The sequence below is a fragment of the Megascapheus bottae genome, chromosome 3 (genome assembly GCF_031878675.1).
Source record: "Megascapheus bottae isolate mThoBot1 chromosome 3, mThoBot2.hap1, whole genome shotgun sequence".
NCBI lineage: Eukaryota > Metazoa > Chordata > Mammalia > Rodentia > Geomyidae > Megascapheus > Megascapheus bottae.
The window spans coordinates 59,602,878-59,619,073 of record NC_143511.1 but is presented as its reverse complement, the minus strand read 5'-3'; the positions used below and the strand labels follow the sequence as shown (position 1 = coordinate 59,619,073).

General features: G+C 37.6%; 1 protein-coding gene across 3 annotated transcripts in view; it reads right to left on the bottom strand.

Moving 5' to 3' along the window:
• The window catches only part of Unc13b (unc-13 homolog B), a 171,740-nt gene that overhangs the window by 90,225 nt on the left and 65,319 nt on the right, over nt 1-16,196 (bottom strand). For 2 of the 3 annotated variants that reach the window (XM_090330202.1, XM_090330203.1), the window contains 2 exons: nt 5,199-5,510; nt 2,679-2,769 (listed from right to left, as the gene is read on the bottom strand). In XM_090330202.1, coding sequence (XP_090186328.1) covers nt 2,679-2,769; nt 5,199-5,510 — 403 coding nt within the window. Of the gene's footprint in view, nt 1-2,678; nt 2,770-5,198; nt 5,511-6,579; nt 14,559-16,196 lie in introns of all 3 variants that reach the window. The other variant, XM_090330200.1, reaches the window with a different exon arrangement.

The window sequence follows — 16,196 nt, the reverse complement described above, 5'->3', positions numbered from 1 at the left end:
GTACTAAAGTAGAAAGACAGCCAACCAATTGGGAAAAGATATTTATCAATAATACATCAGACAAATGCTTAATATCCAGTATCTACAGAGAGCTCAAGAAACTAATCCCCCCCAAATCCAACAAACCAACCACTAAATGGGCAAGGGAACTAAAGAGAGATTTATCAAAAGAAGAGGTCAAAATAGCAGAAAAGCATATGAGACAATGCTCATCATCCATGGTTATAAAGGAAATGCAAATAAAAACAACCCTAAGATACCACCTTACCCTAATTAGAATGACCAATAATCTGAACTCAGACAATGACAGATGCTGGTGGGCTTGTGGAGAAAAAGGAACCCTACTGCACTGCTGGTGGGACTGTAAGCAAGTTCAGCCACTCTGAAAAGCAGTTTGGAGGTTTCTTAAAGAACTGAAAATAGACCTTCCCTACAATCCGGCCACACCACTCCTGGGCATCTATCCTGAAAATCATAACCCAGGATATGATAAGGACACCTGCTCAGCTATGTTCATCTCTGCACTATTACAATAGCCAAGCAATGGAAACAACCCAGATGCCCTATTGCAAATGAATGGATACAAAAAATGTGAAACATATATATACACACATACACAGTGGAATTCCACATAGCCAACATACAAGATAAAATTATAGCATTCTCAGGGAAGTGGATGAAGCTAGAACAAATCATGTTGAGTGAGATAAGCCAAGACCAAAGCAACAAAAGGCGCATGGTATTCTTAATATGTGGCTATTAGATCCAAACAGTACAAGAGCAACAACTCAATATTTGTGTACCAAATGTTATGGACATGGTATTAGAAATATAAACGTAACTACATAGACATAAAAATTTATGACTCTATAGACATAATGTTTTATTACATAGATTAATATATATGTATGACATACAAACCCTCTGCCTAATTTTAATTATGTTCTAAAATCTAAGTACCAATGACTGTATATAGAGATTCCCTTCTTGAATACTAGTTTGTTAAACAGGACATTTGAAATATGATGTAAAAATCAATGTTAATAAATTCTTTAATTAAAAAAAGAAAAAACTATGATGGGCTGTATACTCTATAGACATAATGTTTTATTACATACATTAATATGTACCTATGACATACAAACCCTCAGCTTAATTTTAATTATATCCTAAACTCTAAGTGCCAGTGATTATATATAAAGACCCTCTTCTTGAATACTTATTTCTTAAACATGACATTTGAAATATTGTGTAAAAATCAATGTTAATAAATTCTTTAATTAAAAAAAGTAAAAACAAAAACATCAGAGTATTCATTGATGTAGCACAGATTTGTGAGTGAGTTGGTAGTGACATAGACACTAACTGGAGAGACCCCTAAGGAAGGCCCAAAAAGATTTTACTCTATATTGCAGAGCTGAAATAGAATCAAATCTGCTCTCTTCCTGGAGCTTACCTTTATTTGTTCTTTCTTTCTCAGTTCTTGGAGTATTGTTTTGGCCTACTGTCTGTTTTGCAGTTATTGATCAGTTAATGGTTGTTTTCTCTACAGTATTCACAAGTATTCTCACAGCCAGGAGTGGGCATGTGGCCACTATAGGAGAATACTTGTCAAGCATATGTAAGGCCCCAGGTTTCAACATAGAAAACAATTTGTTAACTGTCTGAGATTTGAACGTAGTTGTAGAAAGGTACTGCCATTTATCAAAGCAGTTTACTAATTATTTTGATCACTGTCATACCTTTCAACATTCTCATTCATCTCCTCCCCCCATTTCCCTCATTCTTAATTTTATAAGATATACATTGGATTCTTGACAGTATCCTTCCTTTTCATTTGTTTACCTCTTTGAAAGTTTTATTTCATCCTTCAATCACTGATTTTAGTAATATATTTAATCCTTTTTGACCTGCTCTTACAAAGAACATTTTTGACCACATATAAAGATCAACTGTATGCACTCAAATTGTCACTTACAGGAAAATTTGACACCTCAAGGTGGACTTTGAATATGAGTCAAGGCAAACATAAATTTTAAAAAATACCTTTGCTATTCTTTATTCTTAAGGAAATATGAGACTATTTAGGAATGATCAAATATCATTCATGTCTCCAATTGTCTCTAAAATGTTCAGAAAAAACTGCTCATAATGCCACTGTTTTTACAACTTTTCCTTAAGTGTCAAATTAATTTTAAAGGGTATGTTTACACATACCCTTTTCATTTTTAATATATGCCAAGTCTTATACGAGTGGCAGCCACCTATCATTTAAAAACATCCCTTCTGCCCAACGATCTCCTATCTACTGATACACATAGAAGGACAAATAAGGACAGTAGTACTTGAAATGATTAGCTAAGGAAAACCATCAACCTAAGACTGTGAAACAGTCCTCTACTCTAACTTCAAACTAAAATGGCAACAAAGAGATGGTAGCACTGAGAATAAGTACAAAACTTCAACTTCAGCTTCTCACACTCTATTTGATTTTTGCTAATCAGCACAGAAAAAGTCAAGGCCACTTTCCAGCTCTTAAAGCTCTGGCTTAATTGTCATGCATTCCCAGAAGTACACTGTAAGAAGATGACTAATCACTGAGAAGCTTCTGGAGCACCATATGTCTTTCATTTTCAAAAGAAAAATTGTCCCAAACATTATTGGAACTGATTTCCTACCTCCTGCAGCTGGAGTCGGACCTTGGTAACTGCTCGGATCCAATGCACTCTGGCTTGGGTAAATGGTGAAGATGCATTCTCCTCAGGAAGACTTGTAACAAAGAAGAAAATGTCTTAAAAATAGTCAAAGGTACAAAGTGACAGAACTAAAGGCAAAATTGCAAAATGTATAAAATAAAGCAGTTGTATTCATGTCTGTGCTTGTATAGTGGTTCTTCTTAATATTTAATGTGAAAACTTTTCATCTGTTCCCACTCTTTCTTTCATCTATTCAATGAGGGCTCCCTGGAAAGAGAGAAATGGTAAGCACCCTGAGTCCATGTCAAGTATAGGAAGGGCTTAGAGTTCAGGGCCTGAGTGCTGTCCTTGGACTTTGACAAGGCTAGAGCTCTACTATCTGACCCACAACATCATCTTTTTCTATTCTTGTGGTACTGAGAAATCGAACCTGGGTCTTCTTACAGCGAAATTTTATTCCTACAAATCTTTCCTGCTTCACTATTTTGAAAGACTTACCAAATCTTGGACTATGTTTCTTGAGCTGTCTCATGGACATCTTCATAAAATGAAGATTTAAATGCAACAAAATTCATCTTAGACAGAAACTGTACTTTGTATTAGAACAAGTCATCATCCAAGTTATTAATTTAGTGATACTTCTCCTTCCTCCCATTGGACTTTATTGCTAAGGTAGCAGACAAATATTTACCACCTGTATACTTAAAATATATGCTAGGCTCTGATGCCATCTACATGCATTCATTGTTCCAAAAATTTGCAAGCAAGTCTGGTGAAAGAACTGGGTTTCATCGACACAACTAGGACCTAAGAAGACAAAGTAAAGGACAAGTTCTCATGTTGAACATATCTACTTCTTTACGAAGAACTTCTGCCCTGACAATCTTAACTGCCAAGTTTAAGGTCCACAAGAACTAGTCTTTCAGTGGGTTATCAATCTAATGAAAAAGCTGGTCCAGAGCTCTGTCTTCTGATTATCTCACCTATTAGATAAGCCATAAAAGATTACTGAAAACTAAGAATGATCCAGGCATAGTGGTACATGCTTGTAATCTCAGCTCTTGCTAAGCAGAAGCAATACGATAAGAGTTTAAGGCTAACCTGTATTATTTAACAGGACCCTCTCTCAAAAAGAAGGGTTAAGCTGAAAAGAAAGCAAATTATATCTTCAAAAGGTATATAACTCATTCAGTGATCTAGTGGTGAAGTAGAAGCACTAACAACTTTCATCATGTAATTGTCATTAGCAATCCTGATCTCTCAGAATTTAAGCATATGTTATCATACCAGACAAAAACAAATTTGTTTTTTTTTTTCTTACAAAAGCATGTTTCCAAACACACTGTCATACCATGGGGAGGTAGAAGAATAAGACTGTCCCCTAGATCAAGTCTCTCATAACTATCCTAGCTTTGCAAAATAAAACAAGAGGCCGGGAATATAGCTTAGTGGTAGAGTGCTTGTCTAGCATGCACAAAGCCCTGGGTTTGATTCCTTAGTGTCACATATACAAAAAAAGCTGGAAGTGGTGATGTGGCTCCAGTGGCAGAGTGCTAGCCTTAAGCTAAAAGTGTCCAAGGACAGTGCCCAGGCTCTAAGTTCAAGTTCCAGGACTGGCAAAAAAAAAATAAAAGGCAGAACAATAGCATTCACAAAATAAATTATTAATAGGTTAGCAGCCAAAGTATCCAAAGAAATGAGGCTGTTTATTGAAATCACCTGCAGGGCTCAAGTTATTTCATATTCAGAGGCTGCCATATACGAGGTCAAGAACTACCAGTGGCTCACAACTGTAATCCTAGCTACTCAGAAGGCTGAGATTTGAGGATTGTGGTACAAAGCCAGCCCAGGCAGCAAAGTCTGTGAAACCCTTATTTCCAGAAGTGGAGCTATGGCTCAAGTGGTATAACACTTTTTTGGGGGGAAGGGGTCATTCATGGGGCTTGAACTCTGGGCCTGGGTGCTGACCCTAAGCTCTTTAGCTCAAGGCTATGGCCCTACCTGTAGGCCTGGGCATTGTCCCTGAGCCAAGCCTCATTTCCTGTTTTATAGAGTTTAATTGGAGATAAGTCTCAGGTCCTTTTGTGCCCAGGCTGGCTTTGAACCTTGATACTCAGATCTCAGCCTCCTGAGTAGCTAGGATTACAGGCATGAGCCCAGCTGGTAAAGCACTAACTTGGAGCACAAAGAAGCTGAGGAACTGTACCCGGACCCTGAATTCAAGCCCTGGGATGGGCATAAAAAAACAAACAAGAAAGCAAAAACCTGCATATTCAGTAAGTCATAACACTATTAGATTAGTAAATTCAATAAATACAAGTGTTCTTTAAAGATACCAAAAAAAAGCTACTAGCAATTTCATCAAAAATTAAAGGAAATAATGTAATTGAATATGGGTATCTTACATTCCACTTTCAGTGAAACAAATGAAAAAGCACTTATATTCAGTAAGTGATACCACAGGGAAAGTACTTAGGAAGCATGTGAGGAAGCATCACCTACCTCTCCTGGGGACCTAGGATGTGGTCCTTGTGTAGCACCAGATCTGAGGGAGGGTGGATTGCAACATCTCTCATCTCCTTGAGTTCACATGTCCTCTCCTTCTCCACATCACATGTCACCTCCAAAGCTTTCTCTTGTTCTCCAAAATTGGACTTTCCATCTCTAGAGAGGCTACTAGAGCTTTGGCAGGAATGAATTGAGTCTCTCTCCCGACGATCATCCTCTTGTTCAGGATACTGGTCTAGTTCACTCAGCTGAGAGCTTCCTTGACTTACATTGCAGGAAGAACCATACCTACTACTGCTGGTGGGGCTGTGAGAATGAGAAGATGACAAATGAGTGAATAAAGGCAAACTGGGAACCAGGACACAAGTATGGGAGAGTCCAGGAGATAATTACATTGGGTTGCAATCACAAACAGGAGGTTTCTACCTAGAGGACCAAATTTTACAATCTAGAAAAATTTAATCTCTGTTCAACAGATCACATACAACAGGATAAGACACACAATAACACACTATGCTTGACTTCAAAGGATTTCTTTGTCCCTTCTCCCCTTCTTCCTCCCTTCATTCCTTCCTCCTTTTTTTCAGTTCTTTCCTTGCTTTTCATTCTTTTTGTTCAGTACAAAGGATTAAACCCAGTGCCTTTCACTTGCATATGCTAGGCAAATACTCATGCCCTAGTAACAATATTTTACCCTGATTCATTACTTATGAGTAGTATTAAGAAACACTAAATGCCCTACTGCTTATTCCTAAATTCTTTATGTGGTCTTCTAAAGAAACTTATCCATTGACTGTGTTAAAGTTTTCCAGTTCTACATAGTAAAAATGAAAAAATAAACTATAATCCATTTTTCTATTATTTAATAAACTAAGTCCTCATTCACTTCTCTTCAATTGTAATTTGTCTTAGCAATTTGCCTTTGTCTTAGTAAAGGAAAATTGACATGCCCTTTCAATTGTTCTTCATCATCTACAGGATGTGATATAGAAGTTTATTGGAAGCATCTTAGAAAACAAGGAAAATTAAAGTAAAATAGGTCTTTCCCCATCTTCTGTCAAAGTACCTAAGGCCCAAGGAAGCAGCCTATTCCTATAATGTAGTTATCAATATCTCAAACTAGAGTGAGTAAATCTTAAAGGGCATAGCCTCTCCTTAAGCAAATAAACTACTTTAGGTACCAGGGAAAAGAGAAAGGATGAAAATATTCACACATTACTTCCTACCACCTAACCCCTAATTAACATGAAACTCGGGTAATGGAAAAGACACATGAAGGATAAAAAGGAGGCTATCATAATCTACTACTAAGACATTTGCATCATAAATGGTCAATTCCTTAAAACCATTTATGATACTTCAGTTGAGAACAGGCCTTTTGCTGGTCATCAGTTCCTTGGAGTCATTCAGGGTAATTAGCAGCTGTACATTCAAAACAGAGGCAGTGCTAGCAGACACTACTTCCTCTTCTTTTTCTGGCTTATGAAGTAGCTCAGGGACAGTGCAGTGTTCTTCCTCATGCTTCTCTGAAGCACAGGTGGAGCTAGAAAGGTTGACCTTGGTACCCCAGAATTCTCCAGATGCTGGAATTTCCAGCTGACTTTCTTCTCCAGGCCAAACACTTGACTTGGCCTCCAGTTGATCAATGGTCCCAAAGGGCTGAGTAAAGGCTTCATATGGCTCAGCACCAGCCCCAGTTATTTCTGAAGACTTTAAAGCTACTTTAGCCTCACTGGGGGTTAGGTCCTGATCACCACTGATAACTAAAACTTGAGAGGAGGATTCTGCAAGCATTTTTTCAAGGTCCCCTTTATTCTCTTTTGGCCATGGAAATGAAAGATCCAGTTTCTTTCCAAATCCTAGTTTGGGATCACTTGCTAAGATACTTCCTTTGCCCTCACTATTTCCCTCAAACAGAGTTGACAACTTTTTAAAACTGGACATTAAGCCAGTATCTGCTGCTCTGCTGCCAGAGGAGGAAGGTGAGGAAAAGAAAGAACTCATTGTCTTCCCACCACCAATAGTGGAAGAGGGGAAGTGGAGCTTAGGCCAACTGTTCATGTTTGGGATCTCTACGCATGGTCTTGGTTTCTCTGATCCCTGGGGGACTGCAGGTGGGTTCTTCTGGGCATTATGTATCCTACTACTTTCTCTGACACTAAGCACAGACTTCTCCTGCAGAGGACAAGAATAAGACTCTGGAATTACCAGTGTGGTGCTCTCACCAACAAGTACTTCATCCAGTGAATTTGGAGAATACAATTCTAAGAAGTCTAGGGTTGTGGAGGCAGTCTGAATAGCTGGCTCTGCTTCAAGAACTGGTAATTGACTTGCAGAAGAAAGATCTTTGGCAATCATGGTAGGATCTGGGTGCAACTCTTTTGGTAGTAGTATATGATCTGCTTCCAATGATGTCTCTGTGTCTGTACCTTGCAAAATTCCCATGTCTCCTTCATCACTCAGAGACAATACTCCTTGCCCCATGTCATCCTCTGAGACAGAAGATGTAGCAACCATCTCAAAACCTGGAGATCCTGGAATATTTTCAGAGATATTATTTGTTTCCATTTTGGCTGACACAGTATCTGATTCTGGCTTTACACTCATCACAGATATTTTATGTTCACTGAAAGTTAAATCTATATTGAGTCCTGCAGAGGTAGCTTCTCTATGCAAACATTCTGTAGGTACTGATACTACAGCATCTTTGGAATGACCATTTTGAAGCAAGGATGGAGCTACAGATGATTTTTGTTTAGGTGACTCTGCTTTGGTATTTCTGAAAATACCTAACAACTCATTTTTGAGAGGCCGTGATGATATATTAGAAGAAAAAGAAAAAATAGAATTTTTCTTTGGAGATTTAGGAGAGAAAAGTCCTGAAAAGGTTTTAGGGGGCTCAATTAAGCACTCAGATAAAGATTTTATTTTGGTCACAAATCCTGAAAGCATTTCTACTTTAGAGTCTGACTTGTCTTCCTCTTTGGCTACTTCTTGAATCTGAAGGTGCCCTGTGCACTCTGTTACTAAAGAAGCTGCACCTGGTTTGAGGATCTGTGGTAAGACCTCATCAGGGGCCTTTTCCAATGGCAAATTCAATGAGTCTATAATAAATCTTTCATTCTGGTGTTCAGTAGAAGCATCTAAATCATTGAGCTTTCTATTCAAATGATTCTCATGAGAAAAAGACTCGACCAATATGTCATTAGGTAAAACACTCTGGTTGACGGTCTCATTTTTATGGGGAGGTACCCCAATGGTCTCTGGGCCAATAAGGCATGTTTTAACCTGTGCCTGAGGTTCTGGTAAAGGAGAAACAATGTCTTTTTGCAACGGATTCAGCTGAAAATCTGAAGATGTCCCTAGCTCATTGCTAGAACTAAATTTTCCCTGAATTTTCTCTACATTAGGCTTGTGTGCAAAGGAGCAAACTTCAATGGTATTACTAATGGAAATACAAGGGGGTGTTTGCTGTTCATCAACTTCTTCCTGGACTATGCTATTTCTATGACTACTGAACCCATCCTTAGTCACTGTGTCACTAGTGTCCATCAAAACACTTGGCTTCTTACAGGGATGCATAATCACTGGAACACCATGTGAAACACTTTGCTTTTCCCCAGGAGTCTGTTGCTTTTCGTCCAAAAAGGGTAAATTGAACAAACTAAAGGCAGAACTACTATGGGAGTCATCCTTCTTGATGCTTGAGCTAGTAGCTGAAAAAAAGGAAGGAAGTGTGAATAGCCCTTCAGATTGAGATTTGGCCCTTGGTAGAGAAGAGGAGGCCCTGTTCTCAGATTTTTCAGATTTAGTTAAGAAGGAAAATATACTTTTTCTGGAAGGCAGTTCTTGCTGGGATGGAGACATTGAAAAATTGCAATCTTTGTCAGGAAAATGATTTTGTTCATTTGAATTTCTTTGGCTCTGATTATCAAAGGCTTTCAGAACTTCTGTTACTATACACATGCCACTAGTTTCCTTTGAAGTATCTCTAGGAGACTCTTTGAAATTAGTTGTTAAGAAGGATGTATCTGTTGACTGATCATCTCTAAAGGGTACCTCTTTTTCATTCAAATCCAAACCCTGTATATCTCTAGTTGATGATTCCCTTGGTTCACTGTAATCTGTAGTAGTCTGTTTATTTAAACTTCTAACTCTAATCTTTTTAGTGGAAAGAGTGTCAAGAGGTAAATTCCCATTTTCCTGGTTATTTAGCTGAACAGGATTAGGATTTGACCTCACTTCATCTTCATCAATCATTGAAGAAATAGTTGTATTTTCAGTCTTCTGTACAGGAGATATACTGGTTTTAAAGAAATCTCCAATGGTACCAAAAAATATTGAAATATCAGATGATTCCTTCTTCTCCTGAGATAATGTCTTCCTAGTTTGATGATTCTTTTCCAAGTTTGATGATTCTTCTTTATTCAGCTGGGTTTTAAAGAGGTTCAAAAATCCAGGTGGCTGTTTTTCATTTGTCCTCGTCACTTTAGATTCTTCTCCCTGACCAAAAAGTTTCAATGTACTTTTAAATAAAGTTCTCTCAGACTCTTTGGAAGACTGGTCCTGAGAAAGCTCACAAATTTTGTTCTCATCCCTACTAAACTGTAGTGGAAGAGGATCTGAAATTGAGTCAGCTGTGGCTGTAATGATTTTATCATCTTCTACATCTGATTTAGATTGAAGAGTAGTTTGACTTACCTGGCAACCATATTTTACCAACCTTTGCTTTTTTACATGACTCTTTTTATCTAAAGGGAATTCTTCCCTTACATCAGTAAACTCTGGTTGGTGAACATTAGATACTGTTTGTATCTCTGGATCTTTAAGACAATTTTCTTCTTCCTTTTGGAAATTATTCTGTAATTGCCTACCCAAGATTAACGGTGGATGATTATCATTTGTTAGCTTTACTGATTTTGACTGCCAATCCAATTTTGGCATGACCAAAGTCTCTGAAGATTCATTCTTAGCAAAATCCAAAGAACTTCCAACCAAGGAATCCAAAACAGAAAATACTGGAGTCAGTTTATTCAATGATGTTTCCTCTACTTGCTGTAAGCCTCCAATCATATTTTCAGAATGAACTGAAGAGGCTGCTTCTTTAGAAGAAGATGGACGCCAATGGAAAGTAGAAAGGTGAACACATGAATCTTTAGCTAGAGGCCAGTTCTTAGCTTTCTCTATAATTTGATCTTTACTTAAAACCTGATTACTAATAGTTTGGGGGTGATTTCTGAGATCCAGTATACATTCAAGGTCTCCAAAACTACAGGAACTTTCTTTGAAAGATTTAAAATCTCTTTTAAGCTGCAGAGGATTATAGTCTGAAAAATCTAATGGTTGATCCCTGTGGCCAAAAGCTGATTCTTCAAGTACTTGTGAAAACTTTTCTAAATTTACATACAATGATCTCTCTTTTGTTGGCAAAGGTACAGATAAATCAAGAGGGTCATCAACTGGTCTTTCTTCAACATACCACAACATTTCATCTTCTTTATCATGTACTTTAAAACCATGTGCAGAAATAATGCTGTCATCAAACATGAAACTTGGCAGATTATTTGTCTGTAAATTATAATTCAAATATTCACCATAAGAACAATCCGGTATAAATAAATATACATAGTGCCCAGTAGAATCAGTGAGGAGAGAATAGATATACTGATCATCATGGAACAGATAATATCCATAATTCCCATCTTCTGAGGGCAACCAGATGCCATTTTCAAGGCCTGACATCCATTCCTGGCACTCATAATCAAAATTTGAAAAGACAAAGTTTTCTTCTATCCTTAATGGTTCTTGATCAATTATGGAACACATAGTTTTCGTATAAAGTGAAGAATAACTTAAGTTAATGGGTAAATCTTCTGGCAAATTCTCAGTCTCATTAATTGGGAGATAACCAGAATTTCCATATAATGCATTAGCTGCCCACATATCACCTCTTAAGAAGCAATCTTCATTAAATGCTAACTGATCGGATGATTCATATGGTAAGTCACACCAAATGACACGGTTTGGATTTGTTCTCCATTCCAAGATATTTGCATTTTGATCTTTTTGGCAAAAATTTATTACTGGGTTTTCTGAGTCAGGCCATAAGAAAGCATCCGCTGATGAAAATGTATTTTGATTCAATACTGGTTGAAGTTTTCTAGAATTTTTAGAAAAATCTATAGCATAGTCCCATTCAAAACAAAAAGAACTGTTCATCTCTTCAAAACCCTGCCTGTGATTTGGTTTATTTAAAATTTTAGTATCTAGTACAGGTAAATTTAACTTATTTGAACATTCATATGGTTTCACTTCAAGAATATGGTCTGGTATTGGCCTCTTAGGCAAAGATTTCTCTAAGAGAGCTGGTTCAGAACTGGGAGCACAATGTAATACTGTATTCTCTGAAGAGGGACAATGCTTTTCATCTTGCTGGTTTTTCCATGTTGGAGGGCAATGATGATTCTGGACCCAATTATCAGATGATTGTGTATTTTCTTTAGATAAGGATGAAATGCTTTCTATGAAACCAGAAGTTTTGTAGTTTTCAACCTGGTTCCTCTGGTTCTCAATAGTCGCACATGATGAAGGGAACTCATCCAAGGATAAATGTTCATTTCCATCCAAACTTTTTATAACATCTACAGAAACAAATTTTATTTCATTGGGCTTATAATCATTCATATTGCTATTTGATATAAAGTTAAATATTCCAGAGAATAAACTTGAGGTACCACTCTTATGATTGGAGCCATCATTTATCATATTTAATTCTTGTTGAGTAGGTAAGCTCTCAGAAGAAAACCTATTAAGCAGACCAGAAAAGAAACCTCCTTGTGTGGTTTTCTTGGGAGTTTTATCTTCAACTTTGTCTTCATTAATATTAAACCTAGTAGATTCTGAGGTAGTTACAATAAACTCTAATGAAGAATTTGATACTGTTGAAGATGTCACTTGTACAAAATCCTTCAACTTTTCTGAAAGATCTGAAGTTCTATGTTCTTTGGGTACAACTGCAGAGACAGTTCTTTCATTATTCTCTACTGCTATACAGTCATTTGGATTTAATTCTTCTATACTCCTGGGTTGTTCAAAATTATTAATATTAGAGGCTGAATCAGACTTTAATATATTATTAAGTTTGGCATCTTCAAGACAAGACATTTGGTCATTCATATTTAATTCCTCTGTACTGCTGACTTTCCCTGGATCATTGGAAATATTTGGAACTGAACTACACTTTATTTTACTGAGTTTGACATCTTCAGGATAATTTATATGGCCATTCTTATTAAATTCTTCTGTACTATTCAGTTCTTCTAAAATATTTGTAACTGAATTAGATTTTATTGAACTAAGTACAGCATCTTCATGCCAATTTCTTCGGATCTCTTTGTTAGTGGATGCTGAACCATGAAAACTCTGGTCATTATCAGTGTTATGACTGTCAGTGAAAGAAAACTTAAACAAAGGAAAAATGCTTCCTTTTTCTTGTAAATTCTGCTGCTTTTCAGAATGACTAAGAACTCTGAAAAATGGAATATTTAATTCTCCACTGAACAAAAAGGAATTACTATCTTTCTTAGGGCTCTTTTCCTTTCCATCTTCCTTCAACTGGTGAATTTTCACAGAATCTGACAAAGTGTCCTTTGAACAGGTCTCAGGAGATATGGACAAAAACTGGCTAAATGATTTTCTGAGTGGTTCAAGGAAATCATCAGCAGCAGCACCTTTGTCCTCCTCTGATGGCTTTGAAGTAGCCTCTTCATTTGTAGTTCTACTGCTGGCTATACAATGATGTCCTGGAGTATCTTTAGTACATGTTATTGATAGGTCTGGCAATGGAGATAAATCTACAGAAGATTTTCCTTCCAACAAACTCTCAATATTATCTTTCTTACTTGTACAACTTGCTGTGTTTGAGAGTTCATTGACCACTTGGGAGGACATTGTATCTTTACTTAGTGGTATTTGGAAACCTGGAGTTTCCCCATCACTCTTACATAAAGCACCGAAGCTACTCCTGCGATTGACAGAGATAGCTTCCATTTGATTCGACTCCAAACCAACAAAGCTTTCCTTCCTTGAAGTCTTGCACTGGTCTTCTCTTTTAGTTTCTTCTTTCTCTGAAAATATCCTTAATGGATTTAACATGCTGAAAACAGACTTTATAACTGAACACTGACACTGTGGTGCTGAATCCCTTCTAGGAATCTCTGTTACATCCTGCAAGTTTAAACTCTTACTCTTGGTGCCCATGTGCTCATTTTCGGGGGTTTTGCCATGTCTGCTGGTATCTTTATCAACTGCTGAGGAGGAAAATGAAGGTTGAATGGATAGATCCTTCTCTAATACTGACTTAGTACTGGGTTCAGATCCTAAATTAATTGTCTCTGTTTGACTAAGAGTTTCTATTTTTTCTGGAACTAAATAAACCAGTTTCTCCACAGAAATTGCTAAATGTTTTGTGCTTGAACCAACCTTTTCTGTTAGCGAATTAAATAAAGACCCAACAGCACTTTTTACTCCATTTAGCTCAGAGGAAGAAATGGCTTTGTCTCTGTCAAAGTTGGTATTACTAACAGGTGGTATTTTATCGCCAGGCATCTTTGGTTCTGTATTATCAACAGTATTATCACATTTGTGTGTTTTTTTGGTTTGGGGAAGGGAACAAAATCTATTAATCTCTTCTTCCTTCTCTGCTAAATATTCTGACACAGTTTCTACCAAACACTGAAGTTCATCCATCGTATCAACATAGTCTTCTTTGGATTCCTCAACAGAAGGACTTAGCTTTCCCACTGAGCACCTTAACAGATCTCCAACTGAATTTGCATCACAATCCATCCTTTGTAATAGCAATATTGGATTCGTCATATAACATTCTTCAGTAATATCTTCCATAGGATGGATACTTGATGGGTCCCATGTTGGAGACAGTAAATTTTCCTGCTCATCAGAAATAGGAGAATACAAGAATTCTTCAGAAGTACTGCTAGTAGAATCTTCAACAATATCTAATGGAGTAAAACTGATAGGCTGGCTTGAGCCAGATGACTTTTCACAGTTTCTTAAGCAACAGGGGAGATTATAATGATCTTCCATCTTAGTAGTCCATGTACCACTCTTAACCACAAATCCATCTTTGTAGGAGTACAAACCTGGGTAATTTTTTTTCTTCTTTTCAATGTGGCAATGGTCATAATTTTCAGTATCAGGATATACATATTTGGAGTTAATCTTCATATAATACTGCTGTCTTTTACTATCTTCAAAATGGCTGTGAGTTTTCTTTTTTCTTCTATCTACTATATTATCCTTCTGAGGATATGTAGAGAATGTAATTGTTTTGAACTGATGGTCAGAATTAAGAGCAGTAGAGAATTCTGTTTGCTGGCTCTGAGATGGGGTCTTTTTCCAGTTGTAAGCTAGCTGCTTCCGTTGGCTGTAGTATTCATCAGTTTTTAAAAGTGTTCTAATTCCTTTTACCTCTACTTCCGTCAAGCTTCTGGTACTATTTTCTAGAAGAAGATCTTGTGAACCTATCTCTTTATCTACATCTTTTTGTTCTTTATCGTCACTGTCAGAAAAGGCTGAAATAATCCTAATTTGGTCATTTTTAGCCTGTGAGCCTTGTCTGAAGCAAGAGATTAAAATTGGAGGAAAAGTAAGGTAAAGAAAAAGGAGAGATGGGGAAAAGGAAGAAATAAATTATGAGATTAAATACTTGATCAATGGCATTACAATACCCCCAAATCTGACCCCCCAAAAAAACATTCAAACCAAAAAAATATGAAAAAAGATTCTATATTCTTAATCAATGTTACATATACCAAGTGCAGTCAAATAGTTTTTCCACAACATAAAAAAGAACTTATTTTGTGCCTGAACTTTTTTTGTGCAAGGTTAATACTCTACCAGTTGAGCCATAGCTCCACTTCTGTCTTTTTGGTGGTTCATTGGAGATGAGATTTTCACAGACTTTCCTGCCTGGGCTGGCTTTGAACTGTTATCCTCAGATCTCAGCCTCCTGAGTAACTAGGATTATAGGTATAAGCTAACAGAGCCTGGCTTGAATCTTTTTTTTTTTTTTTTGGCCAGTCCTGGGGCATGAACTCAGGGCCTAGGCACTGTCCCTGAGCTTCTTTTGCTCAAGGCTAGCACTCTACCATTTGAGCCACAGCACTACTTCTTGCTTTTTCTGTAGATGTGGTACTGAGGAATGGAACCCAGGGCTTCATTCATGCTAGGCAAGCATAGCCACATCCCCAGCCAAAGATTTGCTATTTTTTTTTGCCAGTCCTAGAGCTTGAACTCAGGGCCTGGGCACTGACCTTGGGCCTCCTCAAGGCTAGCACTCTACCACTTGAACCACAGCACCATTTCTGGCTTCTACTGTGTATTTGGTACCAAGGAATAGAACTTGTAGTTTCATGCATGCTAGGCAAGCACTATACCATGCTCCTGGCCCCCTGGCTAATTTTTTTTTTCTTTTTTGCCAGTCCTGGAGCTTGAACCCAGGGCCTGAGCACTGTCCTTGGACTTTGTCAAGGCTAGCACTCTACCACTTGAGCCACAGTACCACTTCCAGCTTTTTCTGTGTATGTGGTACCGAGAAATCAAACCCAGGCTTCATGCATACTAGGCCAGCACCCTACCACTAGCCCCCGCTCCCAGTCCTATATTTTCTTTGTTTTTTGTTTTGTTTTTTTGGTCGGCTGTGGGCCTTGAACTCTGGGCCTGGGCATTGTCCCTGAGCTCTTCAGCTCAAGGTAACCTCCCTACCCCTTAGAGCTACAGCATCACTCACTTCCAGTTTTCTGGTGATTAATTGGAGGTAAGAGTCTCACAGACTTTTTAGTGCTGGGGCTGGCTTTGAATCAAGATCCTCAGATCTCACCTCCTGAGTAGCTAGGATTATAGGCGTGAGCCACTGTGCCTGGCTTATATTTACAAAAATATAACAATGGTCTATAGATGGATACAGAAGAA